General features: G+C 35.2%; 1 protein-coding gene across 2 annotated transcripts in view; it reads left to right on the top strand.

Annotated features, from left to right (window-relative positions):
• The window catches only part of LOC129226440 (putative sodium-dependent multivitamin transporter), a 49,687-nt gene extending 30,217 nt beyond the window's left edge, over window positions 1–19,470 (top strand). For both annotated transcript variants that reach the window (XM_054861042.1, XM_054861041.1), the window contains 6 exons: window positions 1,927–2,134; window positions 5,489–5,643; window positions 7,122–7,357; window positions 17,109–17,218; window positions 18,573–18,667; window positions 19,359–19,470. In XM_054861042.1, coding sequence (XP_054717017.1) covers window positions 1,927–2,134; window positions 5,489–5,643; window positions 7,122–7,357; window positions 17,109–17,218; window positions 18,573–18,667; window positions 19,359–19,391 — 837 coding nt within the window. In that variant the 3' untranslated portion in view covers window positions 19,392–19,470. The remainder of the gene's footprint in view (window positions 1–1,926; window positions 2,135–5,488; window positions 5,644–7,121; window positions 7,358–17,108; window positions 17,219–18,572; window positions 18,668–19,358) is intronic.
• The last annotated feature ends 569 nt before the right edge of the window (window positions 19,471–20,039 follow it).

Raw genomic sequence — 20,039 nt, 5'->3', positions numbered from 1 at the left:
TTCGGCAGTATCCTGTTCGTCACTATTCGACTTTTGCACTCGAAGGGTTATAAGTTCATTTAGAGTTCCATTATCAGTTCGTATTTTATTGCCAACGATAATGCGAGTTACTAATTCATTTTTGTTTCCAGTGAGTGAAAGATTACAAAAATGCAGTTCGTACTTCAATTAAGTTACAGCTGAATTTGTTAGCCTTTCGCTATCCAAAGCGTTGAAAGAGAGCTCATATTTATTGGTATTACATAATCTTTATCGCTGCAATTTCACAGATTTCCTTCTCAAGGTTTTTCGGGTTTTGGCGAGAATTGAGGCACCATAGTCTGTCTGGCGAAAAGGAATTCGTTTCACGGTTCTTTTTAAATGCCGACTGCGCCATATCAAGCGATATAAAACTGTAGAATGGTGAAGGTGATTGTAAACTGTAGAATGATGAAGGCCAACTGATACTAAAAAAGCATTTAATTCACAAATAAACAATTGAGAAATCCTAACATAGCGACCTTCTGGCAGATATTCATTATTAATTCATAAACAACTGAGTATTGATACTCAAAGACACTTTTAACAAATAAATAACAATCTGACCTTATATATTCAATTACCACTAAAATCTTGACAGAAAACTATGCTGAGCAACAGACTTTAGCTGAAGAAAGGTTTTAAATTTTAACGCGTTAAAAAATTAGTTATTTCAAAAAAGCATTATCAAAAATTAAGTTATGTCATAAAAGCGATTGAAGAAAAGATACTTATTAGTAACGCATGCGCTTCTTGCGGCATTATCTGGAAGCATTAAAATCAGAAACATATCACCTCCGCTGCAAAAATAATAATAATAATAATAATAATAATACATTGATAAACATGTAAGTTTTCTTAGTAGAACATGTGATGTGTTTTTGAGAAAAGATTTCATAAATGAGATTAAGCAGGAACAATGCAGAAATGATGTAGGGGAATGTGGGGCAAAGAGGAATAAATCAGATAACTTACTTCTCTCAAAATGAAAGTGTTGGGAATTTGTTCTGAAAATTCTCGGTACATGAAGAAAGAACAATATATTTCATAATATAACTGGCCCTGAATCAATATTTTGTTTTTATTTTTGAAATAAACTTGTGCTTCCAAAAAATGTGGAAATTTTTTACTTCTTTTTTTTTCTGGGGCAAAGTGAAAAAAAAATTTTTTTTTCGAATGAAATATTTTCTATTCCATTATTAAAGATATTTTTGATCAAATAAATAAGTAAATAAACACATGAATTAATGAATAAAATAGTAAATGATTACGGAAATGAGTTAATGAATGAAGAAATATGTAAGAAAATATTTAATGACGGAATGTGAATGAAATAATTAATAAAGTAATACGTAATTTTTTTTTTGTAAAAGATTGAATCAGTACATGAAATGAACTAGTATTTAACTTCGCCTAGCATGCAATTGACTAACTGTACAGAACATTTAAATTACAAATGAGCTTGAGCATAAACAAATAAATACTGCTCTGAATATTAGTAAGCTCAATTGGCATTTAAAATGTTAATAACAAAAAGTTTATTACTTAATAATAACACAAATAAGTTTAGACTTACAGCAAAATATTAGAATACGAGTATCAATTTTAGAAAATTGTTTGTATTATCATATTCTTTAATTTGCAGAGTTTTTTTTTTTTTTTTTGACTTGAGTACTACACAGTGTGTTATTAAGCTAAAATGTCACTGATAGGTGGCGCTCAAAACAGTAAACAGTTCACCATTTCACTTTGCCCCAGATTCCTCTAAAATTAGTAGACTTCCCACCCGTTAAGATTAATTTTCTAATTTTTTAACTGCACCGAATTTCTTCCATGTCGTAACAAATTTGCGTTTTTCAGCTGAAATAGTTACATCATCTTTTGAAACCTACATTTTTATATTTTCAGATGATTCCATATCATATTATGTCTACATTAAGTCAATATCCCGGGTTGACTGGCGCATGTGTTAGTGGAATTTTCAGTGCAACGCTTAGTACATTGTCATCTGCTGTCAATTCTCTCACAGCCGTCACAATGGAAGATTTCATTAGACCTTTTTTCCTATCTACGGGAATATCTGAAGATAAGGTAACCTACAGTTCGAAAGGAATTAGTAAGTTAAATGTTAAGACATTTTTAATAACACCTGTCTAAAGAGATTTTTTCTTTTTGCATGCATCAGCATTATAGTTTTAACGAGTTGATGCACAGACTTCCAGTACATGACTTCCTTTTACGCTTATTTAAGGATAATAGTGTGTTGGACTTGGAGTAAGCAAAGAAACACTTCAAATATTTTCACCCCAAGTTTGTTGCGAACCGAAGCAAAAAAAAAAAAAAACGTTTTATACAGATTAATTTTCCCAACATTGGCAATTTTATTGTGATTCAATGGTTAACTCTCTAAGTATCGCCAATAGGGACCAAATTGAAACCAGATTGTTTAAAAAAAATTCAAATTTGTCGCCAAGTTGGCGACTTGGCGGCCAAAAGCTTAGTGATATATTGCCAAGTATTTGCCAAATGATAACACCACTTGAGTTTCCATTGAAATAAACAATGATTTAACTCCAACAAAGTATAAGACTCCCTTTGGAGCATCCGAATGCAACCAAAAAGGGAGGCGCACAACTAGACCCCACTAGGAGTCTACGTACCAAATTGCAACTTTCTAGGACATACCCTTCTTGAGTTATGCGACATACATACGCACATACGCATTTACATACATACATACGTACATACTGACGTCACGAGAAAACTCGTTGTAATTAACTTGGGTATCGTCAAAATGGATATTTCAGGTCTCTATACGTTCTTAGGCATATATCCACTTGTGGTCGGGTTGAAAAAAAAAAAACTCAATATCCATTCGTGGGTGAGCAAAGTTGAAATTAAGGCCGATTTTTGAGCGACATTTTGTTCGCGAATACAATACTTCCTTTTATGGTAAAATGACGTAAATATGAAGATTTGAATTGGAAATAAATCTTTTTAAACTGAGTTTTTTTTTCTTTCTTCTTTTAGTTTACGAAGCGTCTAACATTTTTTTTTTTTTCGAAAAACTACTACATTTGGTAAAAATTGTATTTTAAACTCAAGAAAATTGAAGCATAAAGCTTTATAAGAGAAAATTAAGTATATTATGTATGAACGATTACATACATTACTTCACAGGGATTCAAAAATACATTATTTCGCTGACTCGCTTTTTTTTTATAACAGGGGAGGGGTTCGTGGCACAGGCTGTGCCATTGAAATATTTTTTTGAAGGGGGGGGGGGGAGGAGAGTTGTTTCGAGGGGTATTTTTCTCACTTTTAGGAGTGGTTCTCGCTTTTTGGTCGGGAGGAGGCCTTTGCGAAATTTAGGAGGGTGCACCCTTGTTCTTAGGGGGGGTGACCCCTTTCCTAAGTATATATATAAACAGCATGAATATTTAAATAGCTGTCTGATTAAGCAAATTCCAGTTTAAAAGGGTCCAAGATAAGTTGCAACGTTAAATTCTTTTATTCCAACAGACAAGTTAAAACTTAAAAAAATCACACTTAAAAATGACACATTTCAGTGTAGACGCCATGGAGCATAGCTGTCAGTTTTTGCTTCCCTTTTACAAACGAGCTGATGTGTGCATCACATGACTTCCTTTTACTCCAATTTTAATGCATTTTCCCATTATTGGCAATTTTAATGTGATTCAATAGTTTACTCTCTAAATATCACCAACAGTGGCCAAATTAAAGCCATATTTAAAAAAAATAGCCAAATTTGTCGCCAAGTTGGTGAAAAAACTTGGCGACCGAAAGACTGGAGATATATTGCCAAGTGTCCGCCAAATTATAACACCACTTGAGTATACATCGAAATTAACAATGATTTTCCCCCAAAAAGGGGCAAAAGACCCCTTTAGAAATACCAGAACGCAATCAAAAGGGAAGGTGCACTACTAGACCTCACTAGGAGTCAACGTACCAAATTTCAACTTTCTAGGACATACCGTTCTTGAGTTATGCGACGCACATTTGCACATCCGCACATACATACGTACATACGGACGTCACGAGAAAAGTCGTTGTAATTAACTCGGGGAAGGTCAAAATGGATACTTCAGGGTTTTATACGTTCTTAGGCACTTTTCCGCGTGTGGTCGGGTTGAAAAAAAAAAACTCAACATTAATTCGGGGGTGAACAAAATGGAAATTAGGCCGAATTTTGAGTGAAAATTTTTCACGAATGCAATTCTTCCTTTTTTGTAAAAGGAAGTAAAAAGGCAGTAGTATTGTATTCGCAAAAAAAAAAAAAAAAAAAAAAAAAAAATCCTCAAAAATCGACCTTAATTTCCATTTTGCTCACCCCCGAATGAATATTGGGTTTTTTTTTTTTCGAATCGACCACACGTGAATATACCTAAGAACATATAGACGCCCGAAATATCCATTTTGACGATTCCCAAGTTAATTACAACGAGTTTTCTCCTGACGTCTGTATGTACCTATGCATGTGTGTATGTGAGTATGTATGTCGCATAACTAAAGAACTGTATGTCCTAGATAGTTGAAACTTAGTTCGCAGACTCATAGTGGGGTCTAGTAATGCACCTACTTTTTTGGTTGCATTCGGGTGTTTCTAAACGGGTCTTTTGCACTTTTTTTGGAGAGAACTCATTGTTAATTTCGATGCGAACTCATTTGGTGTTATAATTTGGCGAACACTTGGCGATGAATCGCCAGTCTTTTGATCGCCAAATTTTGTCACCAACTTTGCGAGAAATTTGGCGATTTTTTTTAAAAATCTGGTTTCAATTTGGCCATTGTTGGTGATATTTAGAGAGTAAACCATTAAATCACATTAAAAGTGCCAATAATGAGGAAATAACATTAAATTGATATAAAAGGAAGGCATGTGATGCACACATCAGCTCGTTTTTACTTCCTTTTACAAAAAAGAAAGTATTGTATTCGCGAAAAAAATTTTCACTGAAAAATCGATGTTAATTTCCATTTTGCTCACCCCAAATGATGTTGAGGGTTTTTTTTTTTTTTTTTCTTCGACCCGACCACACGTACATATGTACCTAAGAACGTATAGACTCCCAAGATATCCATTTTGACGTTTCCGGAGTTCATTACAATGAGTTTTATCGTGACTTCTGTATGTACGAATGTATGTGCGTATGTATCTCGCATAACTCAAGAACGGTATGAAATTTGATACCTAGACTTTTACACCTATTGGGGGGGGGGAATCATTGTTAATTTCGATGCAAACTCAAGTGCTGTTATAATTTGGCGGACACATGGCGATTTTTAGTTTTTAATTCTGGTTTCAATTTGGCCATTGTTGGTGATATTTAGAGAGTTAACTATTGAATCACATTAAAATTGCCAATAATGGGGAAATAACATTAAATTGGTGTAAAAGGTAGTCATGTGATGCACACATCAGCTCGTTTCTTAATGTATTTTTCAGCTTTATTTTATGGCTTCTTAACTTTGGCACTAACATTTTTGGTGGCTACCTTTGGCAACCTTGTTCAAGCCGCCATTACTATTTTTGGAATGGTTGGTGGACCAGCTCTTGCAGTTTTTTTGTTGGGGATGTTGACGAAAAGATCTAATGAGAAGGTTAGTGACATTTCATTTATTTATCTCACCAATTTTCCTTCCTTTTTAAAATAACATTTTTTTCTTACTTTTTTTAAAAAAATTTGTTTATATATAATTATTATTTGTTCGTTTCTTCTTTTTTTTCTAAAATTTTATTTTGAATAAAAATTTGTACCATTAATCTCGTTTGTGCTCACCATGATTTTCAGGATCGTTGGAGATACTTTTATAAATGTTTCATGTTAAAGTTGAAATTTTTAAAAATCTCTCAGTTTACTCTACTGAGAGAGCATGTGCAGTTGTTAACCTCTACCGATTCAGTCAGGTTATTCCAAAGGCCTTTTTCTTCAAACTGGCATATTTATTTCGGACTAGCGCGGTACCCGCACGGCTTTGCCCGTAGTAGAAAATTAAAAGGTCATTCGGTTCGCCTGTATATTTACAAACAATAGATAATGAATTTCTCGCCAACATGCTATGTTAATTTGCTCGTCCATGTTATGGTAATTCGCTTAAAAATTACTGCGGAAGAATAAAATCCACCTTAAAATTGGAAAAAAAGAAGTACAAAATTGAATTTTCGAAAAATCGCTTCGAGGTTCTCACCTCTATGCTACGAACTAATTTTGTGCCAAATTTCATAAAAATCGGCCAGACGGTCTAGGCGATCGATATGCGCTTGGCAGAGATCCAGAGATCTAGAGACATCGACTTTCAGTTTTATTATTAGTAATGATTTCTAAGAAGTTTTTCAAGTGTGCAATAGGTATATTGTTATACATCTTAAGTTACATTGGCGGTGCTGCTTGAACTGATAAGATGTTTCGAGGTCGGCTGACTCCCCCCCCCCCCGACTTTGAACCCCCCCCCCCCTCCCTTTTTTAACGCCTTGTGACTTTTCGAGCTGTCTCTCGTACGGGATGCAGACGTAGAGGAAATTATTTTGTGCTACACCTGTACTGCTTGCCTTAGTCTTATGTCATACATCCACGTGCACCACAAATTATAATCATTTCTCAATGCTCATAAATTGAATATATTTTCCACGGCAAAGTTTTTGAGTGAGGCAAAGAATAGCTTTTGCCACTGAGTAATTGCCTGGGCTGGTTCCTTGCTGAAAATATGATCATTTGTTAGTTTATTAAGTATTATGTTACTTGGAAGTAAAATCGCAAATACGTAATGGCACGTTTCATGCGCCCTGAGTTCTTCACATCATCATGCCCATGGTGTCTTTCGTGCTAAATCTAGAAAGCTTTCTTCTTTTTTTGATTACTTTTCGCCCTCATACTACTTCAAAGGCAAAAACAGCTACTTGTGTAATCATTTGATAAATGTTTAGTACTAAGCTAAAATCTGGTGGAAAGTGTTAATCTCATTTCTTCTCATTTTAATTAGCTCCATGCCTTTTGAGTATTTTCAAAAATATAATTTTTATGAATGTAACCATTTTGTTTTGTTTTGTAACAACTCACTGATTTAATGTTTACTTTCAGGGTGTTATTATTGGATTTATTCTATCGTTTGCACTTGCTTTATGGGCTAGCTTTGGAGCTTCAACGTATGGACCACCTCCGGAAACCCTTTCACTATCTACAGAAGGTTGCCCTTTGAATTCTTCATCAGATTCATTAACAACTCCACTGTCTCTCCCTGAAAGTTTAACTACACCATCATTAACCACGATTCAGAACAATATATCCAATTCTACTGTTGATGAAGAATCGGAAGAGTAAGTATCCTCCATACGAACGAGTGCTACGTCCTCGAATGAGTTTGTGGGTTAGCCATTGAGAAGAGATAAAATAGAGGGAGAGAAGACTTTCATTCGTGAAGAAAATACCCTAAGCCACGTGATACATTTCAAAGAAAATTATTGGAAGAAATGAAGTTTCTTCCGCTAGTTTCAGGCAGAGGGTTAACCATTCGTCGTTGTTGAGTCACGTGACTTGGAGTCTTTGCCAAAAGCTTTTGCTTGGTCCAATGATTGGACTTGCTCCCTTAATTTACAAATTCTTGCTCTAAGGGGTTAGCACGGCAGTCAGGACCTTTGTTTTTAAGCCATATTGCTAATCCTTGCCTGTTAATTTGTGTGTGTAAGTACTCATTTCTATAGAAATACCCACGAGGAGCTAGGTTCATAGCACCATTGATTTTTTTTTATTAGGGCAGGGGGGAGCAAATTTGCCGGGTTTATTCTCATTTTTGTGTGTACCATCGAGCGTCGGAAGGGGGGGGGAGCATCTCTGGATGTGATCAACCCCATCCCTTACCTCCCGCCCTTTGTCTTAAATTTATGTTTACGATATAAGATAAACACACCAATACTGGCCAGTGCTTAATAGGGACCACTGTAAGGTTTATATTTGAAAAAAAGAAAAAAAAAAGGATTCCAGATATCCTAAAGGATTAAAAAGTCGGAACCTGGGGGACCATCGGGAAACCTGGAATCCTTTTTTTTTTTTTTTTTTTCAAATATAAACCTTGAACTATGAAGCACTATTAAGAACTGCCCACTACTGGTGTGTTTACTTTAATGGTAGATTAAATCTTGACTCATGTTCATGCTTTTTTACTTTTGAATTTGTTTAAGCATTTTTAATGGGAAATATTCCTGCAAACAGTTTTCAATAATAAACTCAAACATGGTGCATTTGTTTCGAATAAAAAATGCTTATAAATGTTTTATAAATACTCCTACATATTTTAGTCAAATGCCGTAGGCAAAGCAAATATATTATTCAAGTTTACTCCAAAAAACAAAATGCATAAGTGCCGTGTGTTTCGAATGCTGTGCTAGGATTCACTTATTTTCGTCGTTTCTTTGAAGTAATATTTTGCAAAATTTAGATTCAATGAAGCAACTAAATACATTTTTATGATACGCAAATCTTGCTAAATGCTATAAAGTATGAATTTAATTATAGTTATCAAAACTGGCAAAAAAATTTAGAACTTGAGTCCTGAAAATGTGTTCTCGCTTAGTGCTCACGGGTTTTTTGTTTGAGATTAATTTTATAAGGTGAAAATCTGCAATAAAATTTGATCATTGTCGTAAATCTTAATATATAAAAATCAATGTCCTGAGATAACATATATATATACATATATACATATATATATATATATACTAGCAAAAATACCCGCCGTTGCCTGGGTCAGTAATAATTATTAGAAAAAATCGTTACTTGCTTTTGTTTTCTGTTTTAAGTGAAAGAATTTAAAACACATCTTTTTGACGTGATTAAAAATCGAGTTTCTTCCTTACCCATAAAACTAAAATAGCAATAAGTATAAAGAACAAAGTAGTATTGATTTAGAAACGAAAGCACTATATTTAAGCATATACAAATTTAAAAAACATGAAATTAATCTTCTCATGTTTAAAAAGATTAATCTGTTGATACTTTTTTTTAACATGGAGTCTAAAACCTTCTCTATATGGCTAATGAAGTACGAAGTGATTAAAAAAAAGTAGCTGCGCTCGTAATCCCCTTATACTTGCTTTAGTTACTTCGGGAAATTTCAATCATTGTAGCTCTTGGTGCGATTTTACCGAATTTGCGAAAGTCGTTTCGGCGTACCTTCGATGATGCTCCCCCATTCTTTCCTTACTTTGTAAAACGATCTTATACATATAAAATCTGAGTATCTATCTATCTATCTATGTCCAAGCTTCTTCTCCCGAACGACAGTGAACTGACCATCAAACCAGGTATCGATGGATTCGTCATCTTCCCGTCTTCATGTTTGGCTATTTAACATAATCCTCCGATAATAATTAGCGGAGATATCAATTAAAAATTATTAATTATGACTCTTAGATTTCAAAATAAAATCCATATTTTTCGAAGGCTTTCCTCCATTCAAATTATTATTCAGTGCTTCAACTCAACTTTCCGGATGAACGCTTTTATTAAAATTTACAGCGTGAAAAAAATCATTGAGATGAAAGATCTGTTGCCATTTCTTTTTCTCGAATATGAACAGGTGAAATTTTTGTTTTTGTTTTGAGGCTTTTCGTGTAATCAGGGGATTTAAAATGTTTACTTTTTTTTGGGGGGGGGGGGTTCCGCAATCTGCCGCAAAATTTCACTGACTTTTTTTTTTTTGGTTCAAGCCTGAGTGTTGAACTCGCGTCACTTGACATAACTTTTATTTTCGAGGTGGACCGTGCAAAGCCGGGCGACGCAGCTAGTATGATATTAATTTTCGTTACAGGGATATCGTCGCCAGATGCTGAGATATTTTTGGTCACCATAAAATGGCGCTAAACAGTTTCATCCGAAATGTTACCAAAATAAGTAATAAAATTTGGTGATTGTTCAAAATTGTGCAAAAAGGAAAATTAATGGAAGTTTTTGTGCTGTTTATGGATTTGCCTAATTTAGTTGCTGGATTATTTAATACAGTAAAAAAAGTCTTTTGAAAATTCTTTGATTGGCGATATTTTGTTTACATGGTGAAAGCTGAGAAACATTATGACGTAGTCTTCGGCTTTAAAAACAGCAACGTTGAAAAAACTGCCAAATGCATCAGCTACGGAAATCTTTCTGCATAAATTTTGGCGATCTTCTGGTTGTTTGGATAATGAGTAAGTGTTCAATCAGCATAAATAATAATAAAAACCATTAATTACATTAAAGTTCCCTTTAAATGGAAAATCATCAGCCAAATCATGTATTATTTGCCAATCTTGTGCAAAAATCTTACTTCAAGATTTGACTTGAGAAAAGCCTTGAACAATCACGAAAAGCAAAGAAAGTCAACAATACAACAATTGTCGCTATCGACAGGGAGTTGAGATGATACACTAAATACTGTATTGAGTTGAGGATAGCCTTCGAACATGGATCTAAAAAGCTCATAACTCGTTTTTTATTCTACTTAGAAATTTCGAACAGGTGCCATCTTCAGCAGAAAAATCAGAGCTTTCGATGGACATATAATGTAAATATGTGCAAGTATTTTTTCATCCCAATATTAGAGACTTTATACAAAAATTGTGTTTTATTGCCCCCCTAAGGGGGTTTTGCCCCCCATAACAGGACGAAAACTACCCTATGTGTTATTCTGACGCATAAGCTATATTATTGTAAAGTTTCATCAAAATCCGTTCTGTAGTTTTTGCGTGAAAGAGTAACAAACATCCATCCATACATCCATACATCCATACAGACAAACTTTCGCATATATAATATTAGTAAGATATATCAACGCACAGCCAAAACCACTGAAGATTTAGACTTGAAATTTGGCAGGCATGTCCGCATAATTACGAAAGTAACCACTAAGAAAGGATTTTTCAAATCTCAATTAGTTCGGGAGAAATTAATTAAGACCCATTAATTTCTGCGAAATTAAAACCTGTCATTGAAATTCAAATCCCTTATTTTTGAAGGCTTTCCTCCATTCAAATCATCTATATATATAATTCTCTTACGTGCCGGCAAATGAAGGGGTGAATTTCTAAACCTCTGTTGGCAACACTTCGCCGATAAATCATGTAAACAAACTTCTACGTTGTTTTGAAATCTTGAATCACAGAATACTCAACGAACTTTTTTTTTTTTTTTGAGATGAGTTTGAGTCGGGCTGTGGCCCATTTCAACCTTAATCAGCAAAGAAAAGCTCAAAGAAGGCAGGAAACCGTTCTTGAATCCAATTTAAGACGAGCCAATCGTACTGAAGCAGAGAATAGACGACGCTCAAAGCGCCTACGCGTTCAAAACAACATTGCCGATGAACATGATTGTGGAGCAATGTGTGAAGATATAATTCTCTTACGTGCCGGCAAATGAAGGGGTGAATTTCTAAACCTCTGTTGGCAACACTTCGCCGATAAATCATGTAAACAAACTTCTACGTTGTTTTGAAATCTTGAATCACAGAATACTCAACGAACTTTTTTTTTTTTTGAGATGAGTTTGAGTCGGGCTGTGGCCCATTTCAACCTTAATCAGCAAAGAAAAGCTCAAAGAAGGCAGGAAACCGTTCTTGAATCCAATTTAAGACGAGCCAATCGTACTGAAGCAGAGAATAGACGACGCTCAAAGCGCCTACGCGTTCAAAACAACATTGCCGATGAACATGATTGTGGAGCAATGTGTGAAGAATGCGAATTTTGTGGTGCTCTTTATTGGCAGAAAGAGCGTAATACTGCAAATAAATATACTAAATGTTGCCATGACGGAAAGGTGCGGTTACCGGCATTGTGTGACGCACCTGATCTGTTGAAGGAACTGCTGACTGAAAATTCCCCAGCCGCTAAAAATTATCGGCAGCGAATCAGAGAATACAACTCTGGTTTAGCATTCGCTTCGATGGGGGCGCAGTCTACCACAGAGTGTCTCCCCTGTATGCAAATGACCATCATAAAGAAGGATACGGACAGCTGTATATTTTCGATTCGAGTGTGTCTACTGCAAAGCGCATGGGTAGCAATCCACAGTGCTTACAACATCTATTTGAAAAGCTGGATTTAATGTTAAGGGAAATAAACCCATTTGCCCAGTCCTACCTTCAAATGCATCGATTGATCCAAGAGCACCAAACTACATCAGTAAAGATGGTGTTTTTAGAAGATAAAAATTTGGATATGCGACGCTTCAATGCTCCCACTTCATCCACTGAGGTTGCTGCGATATTTGTTGGTGATAACGGAGAACCACCATCCACCCGAGACATTTGTGTGTACCCACTTGGTGATACATGCCAAAACATTTCACCACTAAACCAGTGTTGTGATCCAATGATCTACCCTTTGATGTTTCCTTGGGGGGAATGTGGTTGGAACACTCGAATGGAACATGTAGAAGAGAGGAGAACGACTACGCGCACCCGTGTCACACAACTGCAGTATTATTCATACAGACTTTCCGAGAGAAATGGATTTAGCATTTTACACAGTAGTGGTAAACTTTTCCAACAATATATTGTTGATGCTTATATTAAAACTGAAGGATCACGTTTGCTTTTTTTGAGGCAAAATCAGAAAGATCTGAGAATCGAACTTTATCGGGGTCTTTTAGACGCTTTAGAGTGTCGAGCACGTAATGATCATGTACGTACTGGAAAGCTTATTATACTACCATCTTCTTTCCAAGGAAGCCCACGCCATATGCAGCAGAACTACCAAGATGCTATGGCAATGGACCGCAAGTTTGGTAAGCCAGACATTTTTTTGACATTTACCTGCAATCCATCCTGGCCTGAAATTATAAATTGCATGAAAGAAGCGCAACGTCCAAAAAATAGACCAGATATTATTGTGCGTGTATTTAATATGAAATTAAAAGAATTACTGGAAGATATTTGCAAGCACGCAATATTTGGAACAGTTTTGGCATATATATACGTAATTGAGTTCCAAAAAAGAGGTTTGCCTCATGCACACATTTTGTTGACATTAGATCCGGAAAACAAAATTCGTACGAAGGATGACATTGATAAATTTGTGAGTGCAGAGCTTCCAGATCCTGTAACAGACGCAAGACTATTTCAAATTGTTTCAAAATGTATGATACATGGACCATGTGGAACTATAAATGCATCTTCTCCATGCATGAGAGATGGACAGTGCTGTAAAAATTTTCCGAAACAGTTCAAGGAAGAGACGGAAGAAAATGTTAATGGGTACCCTATTTATCGCAGAAAACACTCTGAGCCTGTGCAGGTTGGAAAATATTCAATAGATAATAGATGGGTTGTCCCTTATAATCCTTGGTTGATAAAAAAATATAATGCACATATTAACGTTGAAATTTGCGCTTCAGTTAAAAGTGTCAAATACCTTTATAAATATGTGTACAAAGGACATGATGCAGCCTCGGTAGCAATACAAGCAGATGGTGCTCTGAATCATGATGAAATTTTAAGTTTTGTTGAAGGTAGATATGTAAGTGCACCTGAAGCCATGTGGCGCTTAAACGAATTCACTTTATCAAATAAATCACATACTGTGGTGCGTTTAGCTGTACATTTACCTGAGCAACAACCGATTGTTTACCAAGACGGTCAAGAAGCACAGGCGATTGAAAGAGCTGCTATGAGAAAAACCACACTCACAGCATGGTTTGAACTAAACCAGAATTTTCCTGAAGCTCGCACCATATTGTACTCAGATATACCCCAATATTACGTTTTTGAGAAAACTGGAACAAAATGGAAAAGGCGACAACGCGGAGGACCAAACGTTATTGGAAGACTGCCAGTAGTTAGCATACAGGATACCGAGAGGTACTATTTGAGAATGCTACTACTGCGTAAATCAGGAGCAATCAGTTTTGAAGATATTTTGACAGTAGATGGATTTAAATGCAGTACCTTTCAGCAAGCATGTCGAGAGTACGGTCTTCTTCAACGTGACCAGCAGTGGCATGATGCCTTGAGCGAAGCCGCTCAAATTCAATCTCCAAAACAGTTGCGCATGCTATTTGCAATGATTTGTGGATTTGCCGAAGTGGAAGATGTTCCAGATCTATGGAGGCAGCATCAAGTTTCTCTTTGTGAAGACTATGTGCATCATTATTCTGAAGAGACTGGACCTGACTATGCACTTGCAGATATAGAGGAACTGCTTGCATCATACAATCTGAGTCTCCAAAAGCTGCATTTACCAGCTGTAAATTTGCCTGCAACTGTTTTGAGCAAAGTAAACTTTGATATTGAGGAAGAGCAGGAGAAAGCTAAAATTTACACTGAAAAATTAAATAATGAACAGCGGTGTGTTGTTGAAAAGGTATTACGTTCAGTGTACAACAACTCTGAAGACACACCCAAGTGTTATTTTTTAGATGGTCCTGCAGGAACAGGAAAAACCTTTATTTATTCAACTTTGCTTCACACAATACGGGGTAGAGGTGATCATGTTATTCCTGTTGCATCAACAGGTATTGCTGCAACCCTATTAAAAGGAGGAAGAACTGCTCATTCAGTTTTTAAAATTCCAATAGATTTAAACGTAACATCAACTTGCAATTTGAAGCCAAATACTAAAGAAGCAGACGTATTGCTGAAAGCAAAGTTAATTGTGTGGGATGAAGCACCCATGACGCATGTCTATGCTTTCTTAGCCGTTGATAGACTGCTACAAGATATCACAAATTGTAAAGAACCATTTGGAGGCAAGGTCATGCTATTAGGTGGAGATTTTCGGCAAGTTCTTCCTGTCATTTTAAGAGGTTCTAGAACATTGACTGTTGCCAGCTCCTTGAAAAAACACAATCTTTGGCTAAAATTCCATAAATTATACCTCACAAAAAACATGCGTACCCTCGAATCGGAAAGAGATTTTAGTACTTGGTTGTTAGACCTTGGAGAGAAAAAAAGTGGCTCAATGGTTAAGTTACCTTTGCAATGCTATCCTACTGTGCAAAATCCTATACAGCAATTGTACAGTGACATAGATTTCTCCACTGTCACTCCACAGGAGCTGATAGGTCGAGCTATACTTACTGTTACTAATGAACGATCCATGGACATCAACAATAAAGTACTAGAATGTATACCAGGAAGCGAAACTGTTTACAAAGCAGTTGATACGATTATCAGTGAAGACCCTCAAGATCAGTTGACATTTCCTGAAGAGTTTTTAAATTCTTTGACACCTACAGGTATGCCACCATATGAGTTAAAGTTGAAAACGGGTTGCATTGTGATGCTGTTGAGAAATTTAGCTCCCTCAAAAGGATTATGTAATGGCACGCGTCTCATTGTTACAAAATTGAAGAAAAACATTATTCAGGCAAAATCAATTGATGGAAAAGAGACCTTCCTGATTCCAAGAATCCCAATGATTCCGTCTCAGACTAACATGCCCTTCAAATTTAAACGAATGCAATTCCCTATTCGTGTTGCATTTTCAATGACCATCAATAAGTCGCAAGGACAAACGTTTGAGAAAATATGTTTGGTGCTCTCTGAGCCTGTTTTTAGTCATGGCCAGCTCTATGTGGCATTATCAAGAACAAGATCTTTTGAAGCAGTGTCAGTTGTGGCTCCCAAACGGGACATTTTTAATTGTGTATATGAGGAAGTTTTCTCAGATTAGAATATATAAGAGTGTAAATATGTAAATATATAAGAGTGTAAATAATGTAAATACATCCCTCGGGGGAGCCTGTAACCCCTAGAGGGCGCGTCCCCAGGTGGCGGATAGGGGAATGCCTTCATTGGTTTTCCAATGGGTGGTAGAAGGGAAATAAAATACCTTCCGCGGACCAACAGGTAGAAGTGCAATCTCTCCAAAGCAATGACAGACACTTTTGTATCTATAATGGTAAAGTTGTGCACATTGCCAAGGCAGTCATCTTACATACAGCAAAGTTAAACTGTCGAAAATCTGGCTAAAGCAGACAAATTAACATTATGAACGTAATTTTCATATTGGTTAAATGGATGGTGACCTAAATGCAATTACCAACTTTAATTTTTACGGAAAATTTTAGCTAGGCTAATGTATTGGCATACAGCGAGCGAGCGAAGCGAGCATGGATCGCGAAGCGATCCACAGGGAACTGCGTAAGCAGTTCCGGGGGTTGGCGAGCGATAGCGAGCAGGGGGCGATAGCCCCCTAGTTATTCAATACTTCATCTCAACTTTTGGTTGATAGCGAACTATAAATTTGATATTGTTTTTGTTTCTCACGTGATTCTTCGAGGCTTTTCTCAAGTCAAATCATAATGTTTCTGTCTATTGCTTTCATTTTTTCAAAACTAGAAACGAAGTTTTTAACAACATCATCACAGGCGGACTATCCTTTTGAATTTAGAAGAGTGCAGTTTCCTGTTAAGGTTTGCTTTGCAATAACCATTAATAAGTCACAAGGACAGACATTAAAAGTCGCAGGGATCGATTTAAGAGAAGACTTATTTTCACACGGCCAATGTTATGTAGCTTGCTCCAAAGTCAGTTCATCAAGCAGCTTAATAATTTTAGCACCAGAATAAAAACTAAAAATGTTGTATACAAAGAAGTTTTTGCTTAAACATAGGTATAAACAATAAAATTTGGATGGCCTGTGTTTGCAAAGATAATCAATACTTTAAAAGGGTCGTTAATAGCAGTTAAAGATCGGTTAAGGACAAGGGCATATATATAAGGAATCCAGGGGCCCCGGGATCCTCCCAACATTAGAAAAAAATTATAGGTAATAAGTAATTATTATAGGGGATTTTCGAAACTAGGTGCACCATGAACTGTTAATCCCTGCTAATTCCATTACCCGAGCAATGCCGGGTACGGGAATGTTAGTACAATATAATCTGTTAATATGAAAGTTATTTGGCACATTATAAGCCCTCTAAAATACGTCATAAATAAATTACGACGAAAAGTTTTCACCGCATAAAAGTTGAACGTGGACAGATATATAAATGCCTTAAATAGGCGTATAATTATATGCGGTATTTACGTTTTTAAGCGGAATCTGTTGAACATGTATGTGATTTTAGCACATTTTTATTAATTTATTTTTGTTTTAGATACATATTTCCACTGTACAGAATTTCATACATGTGGTTCGCTCAAATTGGATTTTTTTCTGCAATAATTATTGGATACTTTGCAAGTGTCTTGATAAATCTAATGACAGGTATGATGTATTTATGAATAAAAATGACAACAACGTGCATACAGAACAAATAAAGTAGTAAAATAGAGTTAAAAACTCTTTTTTTAACTCTATTTTACTACTTTATTTGTACTTTATGCTCGTTGTTGTCATTTTTACTCATTCCATAGTACAAAGTTTTCGACTGCTTTTTTATAATGATGTATTTATATTTTGCAGTTTCAATGTATTTCCATCATTATAATATTTAAATTCATTCTCTGTAGTAAAGACTGTTATGTAAGATATTTATTCAGAAAACGCTAGTTACAAATAAATATATGTATTTTTTTTCTTTTTTAACTTTAAAAGTATTCGAAATTTTAAAGCTACAAGCACGAAATTAACTTGAAATTCCTTTGAAGAGAGTTTGTGAACATCCGTTGCAATCCAGATTTGTGAACCTGCAATCCCCGCATCTTTAGACCATTTAAGAAAGCATTACGGGATTAACACTTCCATTCGGATGTTGCAGCAAAGGAGGAGCTTTTGCAAAAATCAACCACGACCATGGTACTAAATTGAGGATTCCTATCTTGCAGCGTCAATGGCGATTTCCATTGATTCTAATAACGCGATATTATTTTTTCATTCAATTCGCATTTGGACTACTCTTATACTTTGAGTTGAAAGTTTCCTGGAGTTGGAAATTCCGACATCGATGATACAAATTTTTCCACCCCTCCAAAAGTTGAACTTCAATTCGTATCCATACAGAAACAAGGTATCGACTTGATAACTACTAATTAAAATTCAAACCAACGGTGTAAAAAATGCTTTCACATTTCACAATAGGAGAGATCTTATATTTGATATGGAACAGTTAAAACAAACTTCGTATAAAAAAAGTCAGTTATTGCTCAGTTCTTAAAACATTCATTTATAATCAGTGATATTCCTATAAATGTTTCTGAGGATATATTCCTAGTAATCCATTACGCACAACATGTGTATGCGATCATGTACATAATATGTCATAATACAGTGAAACCTGTCTATAACGATAACTTTTCTATAACAATTTTTTTTTTTTTTTGCCTCAGAAAAATGTCAGCATGAATAATCAAACTGTCTAAAACGATAACCTGTCTATTACGATATTTTTTTTTAGGTCCCAACAGGTTTTACTGTATAAGAAAAACCATGAGGGTATATGCTATTTGTCTAAAAAATGTTTAAGAGTATACGGCGTATGTATACCCTATGGGAACACCACTGTTTATAATGTCGTGTCACTGGAACTACAGTAATCTGTCGAGATATTTAGAAAATAATTATTTTTTTCGGATTTTTTAAATTTATTTAGATATTATTTTAATAAAAATTTCGTTTCTAGGTGAACAGTGTAACGTTCCGAATGAATTGATGAGTCCTATGTATCTACGGGTCTTTGGAGCATCAGAAACCTCCAAGAAAACCAAAAAGATGAAGGTAATCTATACCAAATTTATATCCTAAATAGTTATTTCCAGTAATGGGGTTGTTTCCTTCAGTCAAAAGTACTACTTTTAGTCAATAAAATTGATAGAATGAGCAAAAAAAAAAACATAGACCCAGAAAATATTTTTTTTTCCCAACAGTTGTTTTTTAATTAATTTTTTTAAATGTCCGATTTTTCAAACAAGGCGTGTTCTTGATGACGTCACAAATGATGCATTTTGGCGCATCTTTCTGCCATGGTTAAACGTTATGATAATCAACAAGCGAATTAAAATTGCGCTCTACGTTTGCTACCAACCATTTCGTTGCCAATACACGTGAGTAAAGATGCAAGTTAAATATTTTGGTCTGCGAATGGCAACACTGAATGGCATTTCATCATTTGTGATGTCATCGGGCAGAAACATGAACAATAAAAGTGCACCGATTTAAGTAATTTTTAAAAAAAAATTAAACTTAAACAAATTATTTAAAAAATGGTCATAATCCCATGTTTTTAAACATGCTCTTTCAGAAAAAAATACTTTTAAAATTTCGGAAACGACCCCATTCAACTGTCTGGAATTGCATATTATGTTATAAATTAGTTTCACAAGTTTTGTTTATTTAGCATCACTTGCTGTGCCCCAAATACATTGTAGAAGTTAATGCCTTTATTCGCTAATGTATGAATTATTCGCAGGGATCACTGGAGCTGTATGAGACAAGAAGTTGACCAGAACTAATAAGGAATCACTAAAACATTGATTTCATGACTATGCCATTATCATATGGAGTTACAATTTTATTTCATCATGTTTTTAATAAATTATTTTTCAAAATGTGTGGAAAAATTTGATTCGTTTTACAATTTTTCGTACATGCTTTTATTTTTCTTTTTAATGTGCAATAGAATTTTTAAAATAATGAATCTGCATTTTGTTACTTATTTCATAAATGAACAAAACATGTCACTAAATTTCTATTTTCAAGCACATAGCGAGTCTCATTGATAAGAAATATTTTGATGGTCTTGTAAGTATTTTAGTCATGTAAAGCGTAAAAGTTTGTTGAGAAATGGCAATGCACGTAATTTAAATCTTAGGAAGGAAATGTCGACGCATCTTTCCAAACCTTAAATTAAAGAGTAATTCTTCCTGCAAATCATTGCCCAGAAGGATGATTTCCTTTTAACGCCAAAAGAAAGATTTCATAGCAGCTTTCTAGAATGAAGATACATTTGGTAAACAGGTACAAGTTTCAGATTTTAATTTTGTTCTTCAGAAAATTTAGATTATTTGTAGTGACGGATTTAGGATGTTGCAACTGTAGCTACGCGCCATCACAACACAGAGGCCCCAAAGAGGATCCAAAAAGGCGCAGG

The sequence above is a fragment of the Uloborus diversus genome, chromosome 7, assembly GCF_026930045.1.
Source record: "Uloborus diversus isolate 005 chromosome 7, Udiv.v.3.1, whole genome shotgun sequence".
Classification (NCBI taxonomy): Eukaryota; Metazoa; Arthropoda; class Arachnida; order Araneae; family Uloboridae; genus Uloborus; species Uloborus diversus.
The sequence above is the reverse complement of the archived record's forward strand: the minus strand, read 5'-3'. Positions and strand labels throughout refer to the sequence as shown.